The sequence below is a fragment of the Cervus canadensis genome, chromosome 20 (genome assembly GCF_019320065.1).
Source record: "Cervus canadensis isolate Bull #8, Minnesota chromosome 20, ASM1932006v1, whole genome shotgun sequence".
Lineage (NCBI taxonomy): Eukaryota > Metazoa > Chordata > Mammalia > Artiodactyla > Cervidae > Cervus > Cervus canadensis.
This window is the reverse complement of record NC_057405.1, coordinates 38,481,286-38,505,435: the sequence shown is the minus strand read 5'-3', so window position 1 is coordinate 38,505,435 and position 24,150 is coordinate 38,481,286. Positions and strand designations below refer to the sequence as shown.

The window sequence follows — 24,150 nt, the reverse complement described above, 5'->3', positions numbered from 1 at the left end:
GGAGAGAACTTTAAACACTCCTGTCCATTGTATCTTGATATTGGAGTTGCCGAGGAAAATACAGCAACATGGTCAAGCAGTCGATGGAACAGTGCTTTGCTTGCATAGAAAGAGAGAAAGATCAGCTTCATTAGTGTGCCTAGGTCCCTCAGGACTAGCTAGTCCCCTCCCTCACCCAGGTTGACAAGGGCAATGGATCTTACTTACTCCTCTCCTTTCTACCACCATCAGCAATGGAGAGGAATGATCCCAACCCCATCCCCGTGGAGTCAAATACTGAAAGCTGGGGCGTGCTCGGAGGCCACTGCCACATGCTTAAGCAGAGCAAAAAAGCACCCACTAAGCCTGAGATAAGGAAAGAGATTCCCTTACGAGGTGATAAACCCCACAGAGGCCATGTGGGCCCTTCATCTCTCGGTATGAAGTATCCCAGGCCCAAGGCCCTTTCTTATTCTGCCAGATGGAGGTCTGAAGACCTCATTCTTGAGACTGCCTTTCCCAGCAATTTTTATTCTTCTTCCCAAATGGGTCATAGGCAAACATGACTCGGCAATTTGCTTTAACACATTTAACAACGTACAATGCCTTCCTCCCGGTCCATGCATGTCGATCCAATTCATTATTTTTAATAACTGAAAAATAGTACTCTGTGTGAGTGTTCTGTGCTTGTCTCTGACATTTCTATACTAATGAGCATCCAGGTTTTTTTTAGTTTTCTACCGCTGCCAACAATGCTGCTGTAAATATTTAATACCTGTTTTCTTAAGTCTTCTTTTCTTCTGTAAGATTGACTCACAGAAGTGGGAGGGCAGGGTCAGAGGGGCTCTCAGTCAGCTGTCACAGTCCGGAAGTGAGTGACGTGGCGGAAGACCTGTTTCTCTACAACCATACCAGCACAGGCTGTGTTCCCATGTTCACATCTTTGCTAATCTCTTAGATGAAAAATCATATGATTAATTTTAATTTGCATTTTCCTTCTTACCAGTAAGGTTATATATTCATATTTTATTTAGCCATTGCATTTTCTTGTATTTAACTTGCCTTAAAAGGCACAAACTTGCCTTTGTGCATGCTAAATCGCTTCAGCCGACTCTTTGTGACCCTGTGGACTGTAGCCTACCAGGCTACTCTGTCCATGGGATTCTCCTTATTGGAGCAGGTTGCCATACTCTCCTCCAGGAGTTCTTCCCGATTCAGGGAATTGAATCCCCATCACCTCTGTCTCCTGCATTAACAGGGGGGTTCTTTACCACTAGTGCCATCTGGGAAGTCCTAAACTTTCCTAGTTCTTGCATATTTTATTTCTGCTAAACATTTCATGATTCAGAAACACATCTTTCTAGCTCCGTTAGCATTTATTTTCCTTCTCAGATTTCAGGAGAACAAGAGATTTTTCTCCTGGACATTGTCAATAGCAGCTATTTGAAATGCTAAAGTTTTAATAAGAGAAACTGGATAAATGTGAATATTATTGAACTGATCGTTTAACATAAAGGGAAGACTGCCTATACCTCTGACCAATGTTTTTTAAATGATCAGGCCTTGGAGTCAGACTGTGGTACCTGTAGCTGATGGTTTAAGAAGAAAGAGGGGAGAGGAAGGGACAAGAGAAGGGATTTCTTTTTTAAAAAATGAGTGTTAATTTTTATTGATGAGTTTGGATCCAGGATAGTTTATTACCCTGGGCTTTTCTTGTAATAGAAGTGAGACCATCTCACTTCTTGCTCAAGGCAAAAATCTGAGGCTGGGTATTCAATTTGGAGGATTTATCTTTTGTCAGTTTTGATTTCTTTTTCCAAATTTCATGACAGGCAAACTTGAATATTTATGTATGGGGCTGGGAGTTGTGAAATGAGGATGGGGATGCAAAAGAAAAGGGTGATTTAAAGGTTGAGGTGGTCTACCTATTTTGGGTTTGTCTATACACATTCAGAAAAGGAAGTTCCTAGAGTCTATCCCTCAGGAAGATTAGCTATTTTTTGTTTTTCCACAACTATTTGTTTGTTTTTCAGCCACAAATTTGTGGCTGCTGTGTTTTTATGACTTTTTTGGGGTTGCTTTGGTCTCAGTTGCAGATTTATCCACCATGCATCTATTTTGTGTGTGTTGAATTGTGCCTTTCAAGACTAGCATATGATGGTTTGGAATGGGAAACATATTCTAAGTGCCTTAATCTTATACTTGAAACATAGGCCATTGGAGAGCCAAGAAGATTCACAATAAATATTTTACATCTTTTCAGTGAAAATTGACTTCATGTTTTTCTCTGTGGTTTGGAGTGTGTTCACTTGAAATGCTTGTAAGCAACAGAAGCCATTGGTGTGAATAGGGCCATGTGACCTCAGGTGAGGAATAAAAGCTCAGGTCTGCGTGGCTCACTCTTTGCTTGTGATGCATGGTGGTCCCACGGGAGTGACGTTCAGAAACAGCCCCTGGCAGAGTGCATCTACCACATCAACTGTAAGGAACTTAAGCTTCTCTGTTGCTGGCTTTCATTTCAGAAAACCTAACTAACGTTTTATGCCTGTTCCCTTGACCCACTTTTAAACATTTTTTTTAAAATCTTTTTTCTACAGTATTCACAGTTATCTTGTATCGATATGCTCTAAACAAAATAAATTAACACTGATGTTGGAAAGCATAATACAACCATGTCCTGGGTGACAGGAAGAGAACTTTTCGACCACAAATGTTGCTGTTGTTTAGTCGCTCAGTCATGTCCGACTCTTTGCAACCCCAAATTTGCAGCATGTCAGGCTTCCCTGTCCATCACTATCTCCGGGAGTCTGCTCAGACTCAGGTCCATTGAATTGATGATGCCATCCACCATGTAATCCTCTGTCATCCCCTTCCCCTCCTGCCTTCAACCTTTCCCAGCATCACGGTCTTTTTCAGTGATTTGGCTCTTCTCATCTGGTGGCCAAAGTCGTGAGTATACGTCTATTTTTAATTTGCGGGGATGTTGGGTATGATCCTGCTGTAAGTGTTTTCTGTTACCAAATGGAGTTAACTTTCTTGGGTCACCCATCATGTCTTAAGGATCCTAATTCCTCTTAACCTTTCTCATTTTATTTACTTGTATCTTTTTCAAGGAAGTAGAAACTTAGAATTGTCTTATCTGGAATTATAGAGGTATAAACTCAGGCCGAACATTGATAGAATGCAAGCTAGCCTCTGGTTTAATGTAGTTCTTTAAGGGACTAGATGCAGTAACAGAAATGGAGTGCTGGTACCAGGGCAGCTGATATATTGATGTGTGTTGATTGTTACTTCTCTGCCATGTTACTTACGACTTTTGTCAATGGCCATCACACTGGTTGTAAGTCTTGGTCATCTTGTTGTCAACACCACAGAAATACAGGTGTTCCCCTGACTGAACATCAGATTTAATGTATAGGCATTTGAATAACACATATGTAAGGTCATGATAGCTAATTAAATTATTCCACAGATATTTATGGAGTACCAAGTATTGGGTGAATAAAATGAAGTCGCTCAGTCATATCCGACTCTTTGCGACCTCATGGACTGTAGCCCACCAGGCTCCTCCGTCCATGGGATTCTCCAGGCAAGAATACTGAAGTACCTCATAATCTAACAGAGGAGAAAGACAGTGGATCATACAGTTAAAATACAGCATAAGTGCTAAACATCTTGATGTCATCAAACTCTCCGTGTCCTTCCCAATGCTTACCAAATAATCTTTTGCTGTTCATTTGGTTTCTCAAATAGATATTGTTCTGAGAAAGTCAAAAGCATAGACTTTCCCATTAGAAATTTGATGAAGTTGACAGTCTCCCAGAAAATCTGTTAGTAAAAGCTATCATCTAAGAGGCTGATTACCACAATGTGAAATAGTGACATAGAATATCTGGACCTAAGAAAAACCCTCAAATATGCAGCTAACCCGATGATCCAGCCTGAATGGCCAGCTAGTCTTTCACAATAATAATGGCCAGCTAGTCTTTCACACTGTACTTGATGTGATGACATTTCCTATATTTAGCTCAGTAAAATGATGCCACGAAGCAAGCCACTCACATGGGCCTGGGAAGTGGCACTCCAGCCATAGGGTGGACAAGGCCTCTCCATCCCCAAACGCCCATAGTTTTCAGTGCCTTCAGGAGCACCCTGAAGATGTGGGTTGGCTGGGAGCCCAGGGAAGCCTTGGGTAAATGGGGCCAGTTCACGCTATCTAGGATTCTTATCCTGGGAGGTGAGTAAGAGCCCTGGTCAGACCTTAGTCACAAAAATGATCATTTAGGTTTAAGTGCATCCTGTGATCTGAGCTCCTTGAAGATAGACTGCCCTTCCGGGCAGGGCAGTGCTTCTGTAAGCACTGGGTGCCATATACTTTCTGCTAACTTTAGTTTTCTGTTGAATTTTGGTGACCTCATCAATACCCAATGCAAAGGTATGTTTTCTTGTACAGTCAGAAGACAGTCACTTTGTACATATGCATGAGTGAAAAATGGAAGGAAATGTTTCCATACATACATTGATCTGTATCTGTAGTAGCTTGTCACTTCTATCTCTAGCCACAGTGAAATTTTGATCAGTCATAAATTTTTCTTTAGAGATGAATATATTTTAACCAGCATCTAACTATGTGGGTTATCACCTAAATAGCATATTTTTTTAAAAAGCAGAAAGATGGAGTATAAGAATTTAATTTAGTCTTTTACAATTTCAGAAGCATCTTTAGATAAAATGCTTAGTAAAAATCATAAAGTCTTCCTTTAGTTAGCTGATTAGTAACTCTCAGGCTAAGCATTACAGAGATGACTTGTTTTAGTTACATTATTAAATGACACCAAAGCTTTAGAAAACAATGCTATTAATAGTGGTGATTCATGTGTTATTCATATTTTAAGAAGGACATGAAACTTTTGCAGGGCAGTGTCTGAAATGTTTTCTTCATAAACTTGTTTAACAATAACTAAAGTAATATACAGTATTGTGTGTTTTACTGCAATTTATAATGCAAATTATAGTGTAGCTTATACTCTATATATGCTATTTAGTAGCAATAGGTAGAGTAGTATATATCATAATATGTAGAGGAAGCAAAAAAGGCAACATTTGAGATTAATTTAAGGCACACAACATGTTATCTTATTTTCCTAGTGTTGTTGGCAACTTGGTAGGATTCTTAGAAGAGAAACTGAAGAGGAAGTGAAGAAAGAATTTGGAGAAAGATGGGGTGGTACGAAAACATAGGAATGACTAGAATATGACTGAGGGACATAGCATGTGACAGCCTGTTGGGTTTTCAAGTCTTGGTGGGAAAATCTTAGACAAGCTAGTCGGAATCATTACTTGTAGACAGCTGTAGATGGTTTTGAATGCTAGTATTAGAATTTTCAAATTTAGTCTAGAAACAAATCTCATCCACTTAATGTTTTTTAAACTAGTTTTGACATGATGAGAGTATTGTGTTCAAAATATTAATTTGAGTGTTGTGTAGGTTGGTGGAGAAAGCCACTGAAAGCAAGGAGATAAGATTCAGCTGAGATTTAAATACTTTTGAGTGCGTAGTGATAAAAGCCTAAATCACAGTAAGCAGCAGGCACAGCAAACAATATTAGGTTGTAGCAGTGAAAATTCAAAAGGATAGACAAATATGACAGATAATGAAGAAATATGCAAAGGGCATCGAGAAGACTTGATAGGATGTAGAAAACAAGCTTATGGTTATCAAAGGGGAAAGGGGGTGGGGAATGGATAAAACAGGAGTTGGGGGCTAGCAGATACAAACTACTATTTATAAAATAGACAACAAGGTCCTACTATATAGCACAAGGAGCTCAATATCCCATAATAAACCTTAATGGGAAAGAATATGAAAAATCTATAAATATATATGTAAAACTGAATCACATTGCTATATACGAGAAACTAATACAACATTGTAAATCAACTGTATTTCAGTTAAAAAGAAGAGTTGATAGCTTGGTTTTCTATTCTAGGGTATTGGTTCAAAAAGCATTAGTTGAGCAACTCCTATATAAGAGGGTTTGGGAGATGAAAACCCAACCTGGACTTTTTCCAGTGTTCAGTGGTGGTGAGGCTGCATATATTAAAGCTATAGACTGTCATAGGCGACAGTCGGGGTTTCTGTTTCACCCCTGCTCTCAAAGACTGGAGATAGGTTATCCCTGCCCTGACACAATCAGTTATAAAATCTTTTGGCATGTCCTGCCTTAGGGTTCAAGCCTTGATTTTATGATGTGGCTGTGCAGAGGTCTCACTATATTGCTGTCAGCATTTGAGGCCTCTGCCAAAACTACAAGGCGGTGCATAAGAAACAATATTTTGGCTTCTTTGTGGAAGATTTAGTGAATGTGCAGAAAGGATTCTAATAAATAAATTTGTTTTATAGCTTTAATTTCTACCCTTCTCAAATTAATATGTATTAGGGGCTTTGTACACTTAAAGATAATCATAAATCCAACAGTAATGAGATTAGCTCGGTTGTTTTTCCCTTAGGGAATAAGTGGAGATACTTTGAAGTTTTATGTTAAAAGAATGCCTAAAGCTATTTTTACCAACATCCTAAAGAAAATGTGATTAAATAATAAATATTGCAGTCTTAAATTTATTATTTAAAACATGGTTAATTTTCATTTAAGCTATTTTATTGAATTCTTTTTTTAAGTCCTAGGATAGCTGTGTATTCTTTTTGAAAATATACACTATTCTTCTTTGTTAGGTTAAATTTATTTGTTAATTTCTGAATATGGTGCACACACACATACATGCAAGATTATTTTGCTTTTTAAAAGAAATTCTGTAACTTTTCTGTATTTGCCAGCAATTCAGGATATGATCACTCAACTGAAATCACAATTCATAGTCATTTTACCTCATAGCTGTCTGTACTGTTTCAATCATATACATGAAGTCACAACCTAATCCATTGACTCTCGAGAGTCCCTTGGACAACAAAGAGATCAGACCAGTCAATCCTAAAGGAAGTCAACCCTGAATATTCATTGGAAGGACCGATGCTGAAATTGAAGCTCCAACACTTTGGCCACCTGATGTGAAGAGCTGACTCATTGGAAAAGACCCTGATGCTGGGAAAAAATGAGGGCAAGAGGAGAAGGGGATGACAGAGGATGAGATGGTTGGATGGCATCACTGACTCAATGGACATGAGTTCGAGGAAACTCAGGGAGATAGTGATGGACAGGGAGGCCTGGTGTGCTGCAGTTCATGGGGTCACAAAGACTGAATGTGACTTAGCAACTGAACAACAACAGCAATCCACTGGGGCACTTGACAAGGGTACGTTAAAAGTATGTTGATGCCAATGGCTGATTTTATTAGAGGGGAGATATTTTAATCCAGAGCTCACTCTTGATTTGTGATTGCCAACATTTTGTTTACTATTCTTCAAATATTTGTGAGATATAGAAGGGTACAGTCTTAGGAGTCAGACTAGCCTAAATTAGAGCCCAGCGACTTGTGACTGAGCCAGACTCCAAACCCAGGTCCTATGAGTGAGAGTCCCCATTAGCAAAGGCTGAGACCAGCCCACAATGACTTCTCAGTTGGATCTGGTTCAGTTTGTTGTCATTCAGGCCTATATGTGGGACTGACCCATCTGAGTCATTACCGGCCAGTGGTAGGTATAGTGAAAGCAGGCAGATGCTAGCACTGGATGAGTATTTAAACACTTACCTGCTTCGTCAGGATGTCACTTGGCCAATGCAGAAGCACGATTCCTGCAGTAGAGTCAGACCTGTGGATATTTGTTACTTTTATTAAAACGAATCTATATATCTTGTTGCATGTGCTAAATGAAAGGGAATCAGTACTGAATATTCATTAGAAGGACTGATGCTGAAGCTCCAATACTTTGGCCATCTGATGTGAAGGGCTGACTCATTGGAAAAGACCCTGATGCTGGGAAAGATTGAAGGCAGGAGGAGAAGGGGACGACAGAGGATGAGATGGTTGGATGGCATCACCGACTCAATGGACATGAATTTGAGCACCCTCTGGGAGACAGTGAAGGACAGGGAAGCCTGGCGTGCTGCAGTCCATGGGGTCACACAGAGTTGGACACGACTGAGCGACTAAACAACAAATACTCCATTTAAAGTTATTATAAAAATATTGGCCGTGCTTTACAATATATCCTTGATTCTTATTTGTTTCATGTAGTAGTTTGTCTGTCTTAATCCTCTGCCCCTATGTTTCCCCTTGCCGATCCTTCTTCCCACTGGTAACTAATAGTTTGTTCTTTATATCTGTGAGGCTGTTTCTGTTTTATTTGTTTGTTTTATTTTTTTAGATTCCACATAGAAATGATAATAAACAGTTATTCGTCTTTCTCTGTCTGACTTATTTCACTAAGCATAATACCCTCTAGGTCCATTCACATTCTTTGTCCTTTCATCTGTTGATGGACACTTAGACTCATCCATATCTTGGTTATTATAAATAATTATGCTTTGAATATTGGGGTACATATATCTTTTCAAATCAGTGCTTTTGTTTTCTTTGGGTAAACACACATAAGTGAAATTGATGAATCATACAGTAAGTTCTATTTTTGGTTTTTTGAAGAACCTCCATACTGGCTTTCCATGTTGGCTGCACCAATTTACATTCCCACTAACAGTGCACAAAGATTCCCTTTTCTCCTCATCAGCATTTGTTATCTGTGGTCTTTTTGACAATAGCCATTCTGACAGGTGTGAGGTGATACCTCATTCTTAATCTTATCCCTCCTTTCTTTCATGATTTTCCCTGTTTTGTGTATCTTAAGAAATCCTTTCTTAGTTCAGTTCAGTTCAGTCACTCAGTTGTGTCTGACTCTTTGCGACCCCATGAATCGCAGCATGCCAGGCCTCCCTGTCCATCACCGACTCCCGGAGTTTACTCAAACTCATGTCCATCGAAAATATGAAGTCCCCTGTTGTCTTCTCAAATATCTATAATTAAATATTGGTGAATGGTGTGAAGGTGTCCCATTTTATTTTTTTAATATAGGTAACAAGTTGTTCCAGTAGAATTTATTGTATGACCTCCCTTTATCCAGAGATATATAAATGCCAGCACTGTCGAAATTCATGTCCTAAATAAAGCTTCCCTATATGTGTGTGCCTGCGTCCTACGCACCCAGAGAACAATGCACGTGTGTTGACCAGATGCTGACGAACTCCATAGGGAACCTCTTTAATTTTTTGCTAATAAGGCATTCTTCTCACATGACAAGTCAGAAGTCCCTTGACAATCTGTGGCATAAGGGCGTCACCAAGAACCCAGGCACTTCCCACAGCCCTTACCAAAAGTCTGCGTGGTCATGATGTTTCCTCACTGCTGCAGCTGTTCTAGGCTCCATACATGTATATTTCCATTACCAAAGTGGAAAAGAGTTTTATTTAATACCTCTTATCTCAAGGTTTTTGTAGTGATGCTTCCTATGGAGGTGATGAAATTCCAGTTGAGCTATTTCAAATCCTAAAAGATGATGCTGTTAAAGTGCTGCACTCAATATGCCAGCAAATCTGAAAAACTCAGCAGTGGCCACAGGACTGGAAAAGATCAGTTTTCATTCCAATCCCAAAGAAAAACAATGCCAAAGAATGTTCAAACAACTGCACAATTGCACTCATCTCACATGCTAGCAAAGTAATGCTCAAAATTCTCTGAGCCAGGCTTCAACAGTACATGAACTGTGAATGTCCAGATGTTCCAACTGGATTTAGAAAAGGCAGAGGAACCAGAGATCAAATTGCCAACATCTGTCAGATCATTGAAAAAGCAGGAGAGTTCCAGTAAAACATCTACTTCTCCTTTATTGACTACTCCAAAGTCTTTGACTGTGTGAATCACAATAAACTGTGCAAAATTCTGAAAGAGATGGGAATACCAGACCACCTGACCTGCCTCCTGAGAAATCTGTATGCAGATCAAGAAGCAACAGTTAGAACAAGACATGGAACAACAGACTGGTTTCAAATTGGGAAAGGAGTATGTCAAGGCTATATATTGTCACTCTACTTATTTAACTTATATGCAGAGTACATCCTGTGAAATGCCAGGCTGGATAAAGCACAAGCTGGAATCAAGATTGCTAGGAGAAATATCAATAACCTTAGATATGCAGATGACATCACCCTTATGGCAGAAAGTGAAGAAGAACTAAAGAGCCTGTTAATGAAATTGAAAGAAGAGAGTGAAAAGTTGGCTTAAAACTCAACATTCAGAAAACTAAGATTATGGCATCCGGTCCCATCACTTCATGGCAAATAGACGGGGAAACAATGAAAACAGTGAGAGACTTTATTTCTTTGGGCTCCAAAATCATTGCAGAAAGTGACTACAGTCGTGAAATTAAAAGATGCTTGCTCCTTGGAAGAAAAGCTTTGACCAACTTAGACAGCATATTAAAAAGCAGACACATTACTTTGCCAACAAAGGTCCATCTAGTCAATGGTTTTCCCAGTAGTCATGTATGGATGTGAGAGTTGGACTATAAAGAAAGCTGAGCACTGAAGAATTGATGTTTTTGAACTGTGGTGTTGGAGAAGACTCTTGAGAGTCCCTTGGACTGCAAGGAGATCCAACCAGTCCATCCTAAAGGAGATCAGTCCTGGGTGTTCATTGGAAGGAATGATGTTGAAGCTGAAACTCCAGTACTTTGGCCACCTGATGGGAAGAACTGCCTCATTGGAAAAGACCCTGATGCTGGGAAAGATTGAAGGCAGAAGGAGAAGGGGACGACAGAAGGTGAGATGGTTGGATGGCATCTCCGACTCGATAGACATGAGTTTGAGTAAGCTCCGGGAGTTGGTGATGGACAGGGGAGCCTGGCGTGCTGAAGTCCATGGGGTCGCAAAGAGTTGGACACGTCTGAGGACTGAACTGAACTGAACTGATCTCAAGGTTTTTTTGGACCACCTCAGGATGTCGTGAATTCTCGGGGGAGGCTTTATTGGTCTGTCCATTCTGTGCTGAGGGTCAAGGCAGGTGATCTGCCTTTCTCTCCTGTGGGGAGAAAGGGTATTTATTTCCAGTTCACCTTACTCTCAGAGTGTAGCCCTGTGGGGAGGTAGATTTATGGAGGGGGTCTCTTCATAAAATCCTATCCCTGAATAGTCCTGGGCTTTGTCCTCAGTCCTCTGCATCCCACGGGACAGTGAAAACCGAGGCTGGGATTCATCTCGGTGGCAACTTTGGGGGATTCTTAGTATTCTTCACTTTCTTGGCAGCTCATTACACATTTAGAATGATTTTCTTCTGGAATTTTTAGTTGTTTTTCAGAGAGAGAGTCGATCAGAGTATCTAGTCCTTCAGACTGTGGAACTAGAATTTGGCTAAATCCATTCTTTAAATGACAGTATATTTTACCAATCTTGCCTAAAGGTTTGCTGGAGACTGAACCACTGCAAGGAAGAGATGAAGACGCAATAGCCAGTGCTGACTCCCCTAGCATGCTCTCCGAGGAAGAAAAAGAAGAGTTAAAGGCAGAACTAGTTCAGGTATGTATGCTTAGTGATCTTCTTGCTGCTATGCGTATCTCCGGATTCTCCGAATTCTTGTTAGTCTGATGTTGGGTTGGCCAAAAAGTTTGTTTGAGTTTTTCCTTAAGGTCTTATGAAATGGAGGTCTGTTTATATGGACGAATATATTGGAACATTTATATGGTCCAATAAAAGGTCCATATTATAGTTATGTTGTCTTTCATTTAATAAAATTGACTAGGTGATGAATTGTAAGGTGATTCATTTTTCTATGGTATTTTTTAATGCTAATGATCCATTACCCATTGATGACCATAGGAAAACAAACGGTCATGATGCTCAAGCAACAATAAATAGTTGTAAACATGCACCTCATATTTAGTATCACAATGCTTAAACCTGATGGAATTCCTTCAAGACCTCAGTTTAGGTGCCAGCTACCTTTTAAGAGCAGTTATTGTTTTTGGTCAGCAGCTTAGCTCAACAACTACTTGGAAATGATTTATTTTTATAATGACAAATCAGTCATGGAAGCAACTGACTTTATTAAATTGATGTGCTCTTTTTCAGAAGAATAAAGCTCTGGGGGTGGAGAGGGAACTGTGATGACTTTAGGCTTCGTTAGATCTTGTGTAGTTGCTCCGAGCATCTGGTCCTAATTTCGGGGAGGTAGCCTGGCTTGTCGCGACGACAACTCTTAGTTCAAGCCATTTGTCTGTAGCACCCACTAGCCCCTCAACACTTTGCTAAGGAGCGTTTACATTGTAGGAGGAAAGCGCAGAAGAAGGGGAGCTTCTTAAGTAGAAGTAGCAATAGGGCAAAAGGGAAGGGGCCAGTCTTCCTCCGCATTTTGAATATCTGGCTCAGAGGACACGAAGTCCCTGGTCCAGAGGGAAGCAGGGCTCCGCCTTCCTGCTTGGGCCTCTTCTCCTGCTTTAAATTAAGCTTCACCTTACCCTCACCCCACTTCATTCATCCCAGACTCTCCAAGCTCTAAGGTTCTGTTGGTGAGTGTTCATGATAGCTCTTAATAACACTGAAGACATTTCAGGTGCTTTCACAAGACACACCCTAAAATAACTTCATGCTCAAATAAAAGAGCAGCTTGTTCTTCTAGTGCAGCAAAGATTATTTTAGTATGGACAGTGCCTCAGATCGAATGACCTACTTCTTTAGCTGGGTCTGTCTGTGGCCACTGATCCATAACCACCTTGTTGACTTCAGATTGGCCACACCTGTCAGAGTTCATGGACCAGTCAGGCTTGACAGAGAACGTCCTAGCTCCACTTTTTCTTAAGGCCTAGAATCCTGGATCATGACTTGTTTGTGTCAGTTTTGCTGTCCAAGAGTTATATTCTACAGACTGGTGTTAGCTAACTGACTCTAAGCTAAAATTTAACTCCTTCACTGCTACCGTCCAAGTTTAAGTTCATACACAACCTCTGTAACAGACCAAGTTTTATAAAATGACTTGATTTTTCATTCGGCAATTACTGGTAGATAGATAGGTAGATAGATAGATGGATAGATATACATATCTATGTTTTTGTGTGCCTGCATTCTGTATTTTCTAACTTTTCAACAATGATCGTGTATTCCTTTGATAATCGAGACACAGTAAGCCTTGGTTCTCAATGGTTCTCTCTTGCCCCCATGAATATAAAAAAACAATGTTTTCACACATTTTTGTCTCATTTGACCACATTAACGATCTTCCAGTGTGTCTCACTCCTAAGACTTTTTGAGCCTGACTTCTGAAGGTAACATCAGACTCCCTGTTACTTGTTCATGTTTGTTCAGGATGGATGTTTTCATCCCTTAGGATGCATTAGCCGCCATGCCTCCTGTCTCTCATTTCTGGATTCCTCCGGGATGAAGAAGCATTGCATCTTGCTTGAGGCGGCAGTGTGACTTCTGGGGACACTGGGCACAGCTCTTTGCCTCATGCGCAGCAAAAAGCAAAATAAGTTATCTGTTGTTTTTCCTTTTCACATTCCCACTTCTCCCTCCACCTCAGGCCACCAATGCTTTATGCTCACTCTTTCCTTAAACCCGCTTTCTCTGCCCTTATACAGTGCCTGCTCTTCACACACACATGCACAGATTAGGTTCTTTCAGACCACACGTGCATTCAGAGGACCTCGGATGCTAGGGTTTAATTGTATCAAGGACATCTCAGTGGTCCCACGGCTGGCCCTATGAAGAACTGAGACGTCTTGTAAGTAGCTCAGCTTATCTACCTCATTCTCCACAGATATTCTTCCAGGACCCCTGTTCACAAGCAGCTCCTCTCTGTTTGAGGGAAGATCCCACTGGGTCTGTTAGCCACGTGGGTGGACCCCTCACAGATCAGCCTGTTACATTGCTTTTGAGTCAGGCAATCAGTTGTGGCCATGATCCAAGGCAAGAGCTTTGTGTAGGAGGATGTCTTATGTCTGACTGCTTTGCTTAAAGGGGTTGCAGGGTGTGCCGGGCGCCCAGTCTCCTGTTCGGAACACTCCCCTCCCTCGGATTCTCCTACTGTCTGCTAGCTGTGCTGGATCCACCCTGCTCTGCTTTTACCTTACGCTGTTTTGTAGTCCATATTCCCAGGAGGACGCCTTGAGACCTCAGGGTGAATCTGTAAGTGCATTCACTCACACAACCAGCATATTGTTCTGCTTACCAAGTGCTAGATGCAGGAAGACCTGTCCTTGAGGAGAGAGACATAAGCAAATACTGTCCAAGAGGCTACTACGCCTTAGACAGAAGTCTGCATTTTAAAAGAGGAATCTGTTCAGTCCTGAGTTTGTTATTGTGGTCATGCAATACGCGTGTTTTTAAAAGTTCCTTCAGCTTTCCTCTGCTGCTGCTAGGTGCTTGGTCCTTCTGAGGAGGCTAAGGCCAATTTCATCCGGCAACTAGCACTGTGCCTGGCAGCCCCCTCCTAACTAACTCGCCTGCACTCTGGCCTCCTCCTTGGAGCTTGCCTGCATCCACTCGGCCCTCATTCTGCACGACAATGAGGTGACGGTCTGGAGGATAAGATCAATGCCCTCATTAAAGCAGCTGGTGTACATGTATTCGCTGATTCATGTCAATGTATGGCAAAAACCACTACAATATTGTAAAGTAATTAGCCTCCAATTAAAATAAATTAATTAATTAAAAGAAAAAAAAAAGCAGCTGGTGTAAATGTTGAGCCTCTCTGGCCAGGCTTGTTTGCAAAGGCGTTGGCCAGCGTCAACATTGGGAGCCTCCTCTGGGGCTGGCGGACCTGCCCTAGCCACCACTGCTGCCCCAGCTGAGAAGAAAGTAGAAGCAAAGACAGTAGAATCTGAAGAGTCTGATGATGATGTGGGCTCTGGTCTTTTTTCACTAAACCTCTTTAGTAACACATTCAATAAAAAGCCGAGCTCTAAAAAAAGAAAAAAGTTCCTTCAATGCAACACCAACATCACTTCTGACCTGATGCAGAGGTTTGTGTATACACAGAAGGTGCGCAATTAAGATTTCTAGTGAACTTGACTCATAGCACCAACAAATATGTGTATTTGTAAATTCCAGAAGTAGAATATGGGTTTTTTTTTTAAAAACAAATCGTGTCCATATATAAAGAAATGCTATTTGTTTTAAGTGTTTGTTCTCATTAATCCTCTTACCAGCTGCTCCTAACATCTTTTCTGAGGTCTTTACACATCTATTCTGTGGGATTTTTTTTTCCAACTCTCTTTTTAAATAAACTTGCTCATTAGTTCAGTGCTACTGACATCCCACTCCCACTTTCATTTCGCTAAGCTGCATTTGATGCTCAATATTCTATAATGTGGCTTGGTTTTTGAAAAGGATGAAGTGTTGGCATGATAACTGTAAATTTATGATTATATAATAATCAAGTACTGCCAACGTCTCCTAGATAAAATGACTCAAGAAAAATAGGCATTAATAGGAGTAGGAAAATTACCAGACAGCATTACTAAGTTGACAAGCCTCTTTGGGCTATTCCATCTTGGCGTGTGGTTTCCCAAGGAAAGCACACAGTGCCCTCAGGCCACCTGTCTCAGGCTGACAGGTAAGTGTCCTGGGCTCTTCCTTCCTCTCCCAGTTTTTTTCCTTCAAGACTTTATTTCTTTCTGGACTGAACTGGTGAGCAACTAAAGCCTTCATAACCAATAGTGTCTTATTGTAGCACCCCTCTGTGTTAATCAGGATTCTCCAGAGAATTAGAACCAATAGGATGTATACAGAAAGAGATTTATTCTAAGGAATCAGCTAATGTGATTCTGGGGGCTGGCAGCTCCCAAGATCTACAGTCAGCAAGCTGGACACCCAGGGGAGTCAATGGTGTGGTTCAGTCTAAAGGTCTGGGAAGAGCCGATGTTTTAGTTTGAAGCTGAAGGCAAGAAAAAACAAAAAAGTCAAACAACAACAAGACAAAACAATGTCCCAGATCAAAAACAGTCAGGCAGATAGAATTCCCTTTTACTCAAGGGAGGGTTAGCCGTTTTATTTAAGTCATCAACTGATTGGGTGAGGCCCACCAACTTTGGGAGAGCACTCTGCTTTACTCAGTCTATCAGTTTAAATGTTAATCGCATGCATGATCACCCTCAAAGACACAGCCAGAATAATGTTTGACCAAATGTCTTGGTAACCCATGGCCTGTCATACTCTCCCGGGTATTATCTGCATTTTAATTTTAATTCTTCCTTACTCTTGGCCAGGGCAGGAGAAGAAGCATGACTCAAAGCAGAATGAACAAGAGACCAAAGGCTCTTACTCCTAAACATCATACTGATAATTAATAGTTTAGAAAGCTATTTCTTTCTCTGTATTTGCGACATATTTCATGTAATATAGCAGAATAAATAGAAAAGTAAATCTTCAGTCTTCTAACATAAATTTTATTTTGAAGCTAACTCATTAGTTCATTTGTATTTTTGCATTTTTATTGTAATAAATTGATATAAAATTAACTATTTTAAATTGAATCATTCAATGGCATTTAGTGCTCTTATAATGTTGTATAACACCACTTCTGTCCAGTTCCAGAACATTTTCATCATCTCAGAAAGGAATCCCTTACCTGCTAAGCAACAGCTTCCCATTTACCCTTCTTTTCTGTAGCCATGAGCCAGCATTCTGTCTCTGGATTCAGCTATTCTGGGTATTTCATATAAATGGAATCATAATATGTGACCTTCTGTGTCTGATTCCTTTCATTTAGCCAAATGTTTTTGAGGTTCATGTGTGTTGTAGCTTACATCAGTACTTCATCTATTTTTGTGACTAAATAATATTCCATTTTATGTATATACTACAATTTATTTATCCATTCATCCTTTGATGAATATTTGGGTTGTTTTCATCTTTTGGCTATTGGGAATAGTTCTGTTATGAACATGTATATGCATGTATTTATTTGAGTACCTGTTCTCAATTCTTTGGGGAATGTAGTAGAAATAGGAATGCTGGGTCATATGGTAATTCCACCTTTAACTTTTTGAGAAACTGCTGGGCTATTTTCCATAGTGGCTGAACCATTTTTATTTCCACCAGCAATGTACAAGGGTTTCAACTTCTCCACATCCTCTCCAACACTTAAATTCCTATTCATTCATATTTAAATAACCAAGTTTAAATATCTAATCTTGTACATAAATATTTATCCTACAAGGAGATCTCCTAGGGGGATCAAGAAACCAAAGAACCAGACTATTAGTTTCTAATGAAGACATGATTAATTTAAAACTAATGGGGAAAGGATATCTTAAATACTTTAATTAATGATTTACCTGCACTCCAGCTCATTCCAAAATGAATTTGATATGGCTTACAGGGATACTTACAATGTAGACTTTCTATACTACCTGCATCAGAGTATCTGGGGGTGCTTGTTAAATAATATATATAGACAGGCCTCACCAAATTTGAGACATCAGAATCTCAGGGCCTTAAAAGGGGCCTCCTTCTGGAATCTGCATTTTAAATTTGCTCTCTGAGTGACATTTATATAAACTGAAATTGAGAACCACTGATGTAAGTAGGTCAAACATTCTCATTAGTCCAATAAGGGATTGAATATCACCAGGATCATCATTTAAAGTATTTGTGATTAAAGGACTTTCTGCTGTGTCAGGACTCTGCTCTGCAGAAAGAGATGAGATTGACCATTCTCAGTCTTGCATGGTAATGCAATTTAAGAATTATCTTTTTATTTTACCTTTTGGGATTTTCTTAATAGCTATTTTGGCATATATTATATTTAGATCACTGATATATAAATGAAAGCATTAAGAAGTGTGTCTTACATTTTTTTGAAATAGTGAGACTTTCATTATGGTACCTGACGTTAGTCTGCATAGAGTAACTGAGTTCATGTTTCCATCATTAGAAGTCTTTTCTCTACAAATACCTTTTAACATATGCTTCAATTTTTAAATGATTAGATGTGGGATTTTAATATTTAACATTTAATATTAGGATGATATTTGATTAATTGGTCACTTCAATATTTCTATCACTTTTTTGGGATCATGGATTTCATTAGAAATCTTATGAATCCTTTACCCATTCTTCCCAACTCCCCAAAACTAATGAATATCCTACTGTCCCCTATAATTTTGAATAAATTTCTGAGGTTCTATAGATAAAAGGATGAGAATACCAAGATGTTTAAACCTCTCTCTTCTTCTCTACATCTTTAATTTTTCTCTGCAAGTTAAAAAATTCTCATTACTCTTGTTACACATTGGAAAAAGCAGTAATACCTAATGTATCTACAAAACCAGATTCCCAGTCATTTCAGTCACTCAAACATATTATTTATTCAAAAGAAAGAAGAAAAAAATCTTTCTATACTGAATAAAAAGCTGGCCTGAAGTCCAAGTATTTTCTATGGTAAGAGAGCTAGAGATACAACCTTGAGAAATCTTAGGCAGCAGACTAAATGCAGGTGAGCACATTGACTAATGAAAATATGGAATATAACATGAAAGCAAAAGGATAGAAGGATCGGATTTTAAAATGATAGTGTGTTCTCATTTAATGGAGAGACTAAAAACACAGTCCCCCTTGGTCGCCCCTGAATATACTCCTTTTGGAGTAATGAGTATATATCTGCGTACTGAAGACACTTGCTTGTCAAGAAGAGACAGTGTGGAGACTTCTCTAGTGGTCCAGACTCTGTGCTTCCAACACCAGGGGTATGAGCTTGATCTGTGGTTGGAGAACTAAGATCCTATATGGCACTTGGCAGGGCCAAAAAAGAAAAAAACATAGGATGCTACTAATTATAACATGTTAGGGAAGGTGGAATTCATTTTAGAAAGACTTCAAAAAGATTTCCATGAACATACAAAAATGTTTCACAACTGTAAAAAAAATGGATAATGTTAGATTACTAGGACATTTTGCTGACATTAAAAGCTCCAAGATATTGTTCTTTTCTACTAGAATATTTCAGGTAGTTGATTCAGTATTTCTGCCTGTTTTGTTTGAGTGATTTTTTGTGAATACAAGGGTTTACAACACTATTTTTGCAAAAGTAGATGCCATTGTTGAGATGTTTTTCTAACAGCTATGTCTCTGGTGACCCAGGGAACACATTTGCAAGATGATTGACAGGGTTAGTGATGCTGTTTGTGGTCAGGAGTAGAGTGACGCTTGGAATGTAAATGAGACTTAGATGCTCCATTTTTTAAAAAAAAGTAAGTGTTAAAGTGCCAGCTTGGCAAAACCTCAATGTATGCTTAGGTGTGGATGGCAAAAAAAAAATAACACTGACTAATGGCACTTGAAAAGAAGTTATTAGGTATAGACTACAAAATCAATTTCCTGTTTAGAAATTATATCTATGTGTAATTTTAGAAAAACATTTGGATGATTGAAAACCAAAAACTCTAAGCAGTGTCTATTTCCTAGTAGATTACACATGGTTTTTATTGCCTTTGTATTTTGCTGTATGAGTGAATTTTTTACAAGGAGTAGTGTTTACATTTAGAATCATTCAAACTAAAAAATGTTCTTTCATTGAAAATATTAGACTTCTCTACAGGATGTGTTTGCTAAGGCCTTGCATGGGGCTGTGTGAACAAGAGGGTGCCCAGGGTGCTTTGGATCACTGAGAGCGTCTGCCCGTGTATGTTTCACCTGGTCTGACGTTTTCCCCCATCATTTTCCTTCCTGCTTGTAGCTGGAAGACGAAATTACAACCTTACGACAAGTTTTATCAGCAAAAGAAAGGCATCTTGTGGAGATAAAACAAAAACTCGGCATGAACCTGATGAATGAATTAAAACAGAACTTTAGCAGAAGCTGGCATGACGTGCAGACAACTACTGCGTAAGTATATTTTTTTTCTTAAAAAGAAATCACTCAGCCTGCTGTCTTGCCTCGTCTATATTTTTTTTTCCTTCAAGGCTTATTTTGTACTGGTGTCCAGGGAAAATATTTTCTCTAGAAGTAAAATATATAGAAATATGGATGGTCTTTAATATGTTGCATGATACAGGCTCTACAAAGTAGCTTCATGAAATAAAACTTTGTTCACCAAAGCTCTGTTTTCACTCAGACTACTTTTATAGGGTTGTACAGTTTTAAAGTCTTTCTCTTCAATATATATATGTATTTTAACATTTGTTAAATATATACTTTAGGCTTATGTTTTTCCATAAAATTCTAAATTCTTTGAATACTTGGCACTCATTACATATTTTGAATTTCTATCAAAAATGATTGACAGTTTTAAAAACTTGTTGACCATTAACGTAAAGAGAAAAAACTGTATATTTCATATTTTGGGAATGTGCTTTTTATCCCTGTTACTCTATAGAATGTGTAAGTATATATTGGTCTCTGCCTCCAGTTCCTGGCACAAAGCTCCCCAAATTCATATAATTTCTTAAGTGATAAGAGCACTAGGAGCATCTTTTGTTCTCATGTTTGCACTTTGACCCCGTTCCTGACATAGAGCTCCTAAATCCCTTGGGATTTCCAGGGTGACAGCCGTATCCTTGGTTCTGATGAGGTGACTCTTGTTGGACTCCTGGAGGCGAGCCGGTCACCAGAAAGACCAAGCCATAATTAGAAGCTGTCAGTCCCATGCCCCCATTCTCTATGGAGGGAAAAGGACCTGGAAATGGTCTATCATGCCTATGATGAAACTCCATAAAAATCTCAAAAATATGGCATTTGGAGAGCTTTGGGGTTGCTGAACCCGTGGAAGTGCCAGGCAGGTGGTGTCCCAGGAGAGAGCATGGAAAGCATGTGTTCCCATGGGAACATGGGGATGGGTTCCCATCCCCACATGCCTCTTTCATTGGGCTGTTCATCTGTATCTTTTATCATATAATTTTTATAATAAATCGGTATAACCTAGCAAGTAATCTGCTTTCTTAAGTTCTGTGAGCCACTCTAGCAAATTAATTGAACTTGGGGAGGAGGTTGTGGGAACCTCTGATTTAGAGCCCCTTGGACTTCCCTGCTGGCTCAGACCACCTACCTGCCGTGTGGAAGACCCAGATTCAATTCCTGGGTCGGGAAGATCCCCTGGAGAAGGGCATGGCAACCCAGTCCAGTATTCTTGCCTGGAAGAATTCCATGAACAGAGGAGCCTGGCGGGCTATAGTCTGTGGGGTCGCAAAGAGTGGGACATGACTGAGTGACCAACACTTTGGTCAGGAGCACTGGTGATAATCTGGACTTGTGATTCGCATCTGAAGTGGGGTGAGTGGGGAGCAGTCTTGTGGGACCTAGCCCTTAACCTGTGGGACCTGATGTGATCTCCAGGTAGCATCAGAATTAAATTGTAGGAGACTCAGCTGGTGTTGTGGAACCACTTGATGTGAGAAACCCCTCCACACAAACACATCTGGTGTCAGAAATGTCATGAGTGTGCTGGTAAGTGTGAGAGTACAAGAGAAACACTGGAGAAGCACGTTTTTCTTTCTCAGACCAGCAGAAATGTTTTCAGCTTTGCTATTATCTTCTTGTCTGATATTAGGCAAGGTACAGAATAACTTTGAGTATTCTACAGTCCTGCTTTTATGGGGTTACTTTTTAAAATTACACAAAATAATTAACTATTGTGGTACTTTTCTAATGATTTAAAATATCTTGCTTGCCAGGTGGTCTTGTCCCAAAGGGAAGAAGGTGCCCACATCATAATGTGATTTTTCTTCCTTTTGTGTGTTGCGGAGTGGGGCCTAATGGAGAAACCATAGAGGCTTCCTATCTTTGACCCCAGATTCCACCATCAAGAAATTTTTGACCTTGTGTTATGCATTTTCTTCCCTCTTATGACCTTTTGGAACTTAAAGATATTACATTCCTAGTATCTGAGTGGGAAACAGTTTTTCTCTTAGCTGATACTTTTCTCCCAAGCATAGAGGGGCTTCCATGAAATGAGATCACATGAGTACCTATCATAGGGAGTGAGGATTCAATGAGTGCAGACAGCATCTGACACTTTGTATACATGTTTGCTGTTCTAGGAAGCAGGTCTGGTGGGGAGATCTAAGAATTCTGTTTTGGCTTCACAGACTTAGAGCAGGAACCATGGTTGCCAGGGAAGGGGGGAAGAATGGGGAGCAGGGATAGCTGGGGAGTTTGGGATGGATAGGTCCACTGCTATATTTTAAATGGATAACCAACAAGGATCTGCTGTATAGCACATGGAATTCTGCTCAATGTTATGTGGCAGCCTGGATGGGAGGGGAGTTTGGGGGAGAATGGATACATGTATACAGCTAAATCCCTTTATTGTTCACCTGAAACCATCACAACATTGTTAATCGGCTACACCCCAATACAAGGGCTTCCCTGGTGGCTCAGTCAGTAAAGAATCTGCCAGAAATGCAGGAAACCGCCTGCAATGCAGGAGACCTGGGTTCAGTCCCTGGGTCAGGAAGATCCCCTGGAGAAGGGAATGGCAACCCACTCCAGTATTCTTGCCTGGAAAATCCCACGGACAGAGGTGCCTGCTGGGCAATAGTCCATAGCGTCGCAAAGATTCGGACATGCCTTGGCAACCAAGACAAAATAGAATGTTGAAAAAAGTTCTGTTTGAGCTGTGTTTAGTCTGAGATGCCCAACAGACCAACAAGTTGCCCCAAGGGGGCAACTCAGAGGAAAAGTCAGGGCTAGAGATGGACATGAGAGTTATCCACATATTGATGCACTGAAAGCTATAGGACTAGAATAGATTTCCTCAGAGATTAGTTAATAAATACAGATGATTATGGTCTCACTAACCTTTAGGAATGATGTGAACTTTCCTTTGTAAAGAAGAATAAATCTCTTTTTTTAAGAGGGAGGCCTGAGTCTATCAGCAACATAATTTCAGATCATTCTGTCCCACCCTTTTTTCTTGACTGCTGAGGGAAGGGAAAAGTCCTATGTTGGGACAGGGGGTAGGGTGTGATCATAGAATCTATTTTTCCCCTGAATATTTTTAATGGTGAAATAAATTATTGTTTATTAAATAATTTGCATCCATTAAAATGCTACTTTTCAAAAAAAATTAGTTACATGGAAAAATGCTAGCTAACATAATATTCAATGAAAACCCATCTCACTTATAAAATATATATATGTAGAAAAAAGACTGAAAGGAAACCAGTATGTTAACTGGGATTAACTATGGGTGATGGATATGTGTGTAAGATTCATTATTTTTTCCATTCACCCATCTTTCCTTTTTTTCTCTCCCCTGAATATTTAAATTCCTGCTATTAATGTACATCATACTGATTTTAGAACAATATCTATGCATCATGTGGTGAAAATTTTGATGTGAGGGAGTGATGAACGGGGGTAGGGTTAGCTTGGATAGAATTAGATTTCAAAGCATTAAAAAGAATTTTAGCTGTCAAGGCACTACAGGTATTCCAGAGGCAATATTTTGCATACTGATTAAACAGTCATGACCTATTTAGTTTGATTTATAATGAAAAGAAAACCTCTGATATGTTAATGAAAGATTTTGCATATTTTAGTTTGTGGTAGGATTCAAATTGGAATGAAACCAGATGAATAGGAATAACTACACAGCAGATTAAAATTATCTCCTTTATAGAAAGATAACCATACGGTATTAGGTCAAGAGGTCATCTGTGTCCCAGGGCTTGATGTTGCTGTTGTTTTTGGGGTGCCTTGATTTCAGAGACTCTAAGAACACACACAAAAAGTCCACCTACCCTCTTCTTTTCTCTTCTCGGAAGCTTTATAATGTTTTTAGGCTTTAAGGAGGCACAGAGGAGGTGGGTGGCCTTGGGGTGAAGAGGTGGGGAGACCACTGGAGGTGAAATTGAATCTCTTCTGGAGATAGAAGGAAAAGTAATTTGAAAACCTGATGTCATGGTGGGCTATTCAAACTGAAGAGCTTCATTTTAGTGAATGTTTGGCCTTTGCTAACCCGTAAAATTGCCCCAACAATAAACCCCTCTGAGTTGTATCATAGACCAAATGGTAGTCTACAAAGGGGAGAAGGTCATGGAATGGATTTCAACTATTCCATCTTTTTGGAAGTTTAATAAACTCACCCTATATAGAAAAGAGTAAAACTCTAACATTCAGCTTTTTAAAAAATGCACAGTGCTTGAAAATTGAAGCTTGGTATATGATTTATTTACTCTTTGATTTTGTGCTTCTAAGACTTCCAGCCCATGTGGTCAGTAAAGATTATATCTTT

The 24,150-nt window shown here is 39.7% G+C and overlaps 1 protein-coding gene across 4 annotated transcripts in view; it reads left to right on the top strand.

Moving 5' to 3' along the window:
* Positions 1 to 24,150, top strand: part of TPD52L1 (TPD52 like 1) — a 90,911-nt gene that overhangs the window by 46,600 nt on the left and 20,161 nt on the right. For all 4 annotated transcript variants that reach the window (XM_043439649.1, XM_043439653.1, XM_043439651.1 and 1 more), the window contains exons 2-3: positions 11,383 to 11,498; positions 19,654 to 19,802. In XM_043439649.1, coding sequence (XP_043295584.1) covers positions 11,383 to 11,498; positions 19,654 to 19,802 — 265 coding nt within the window. The remainder of the gene's footprint in view (positions 1 to 11,382; positions 11,499 to 19,653; positions 19,803 to 24,150) is intronic.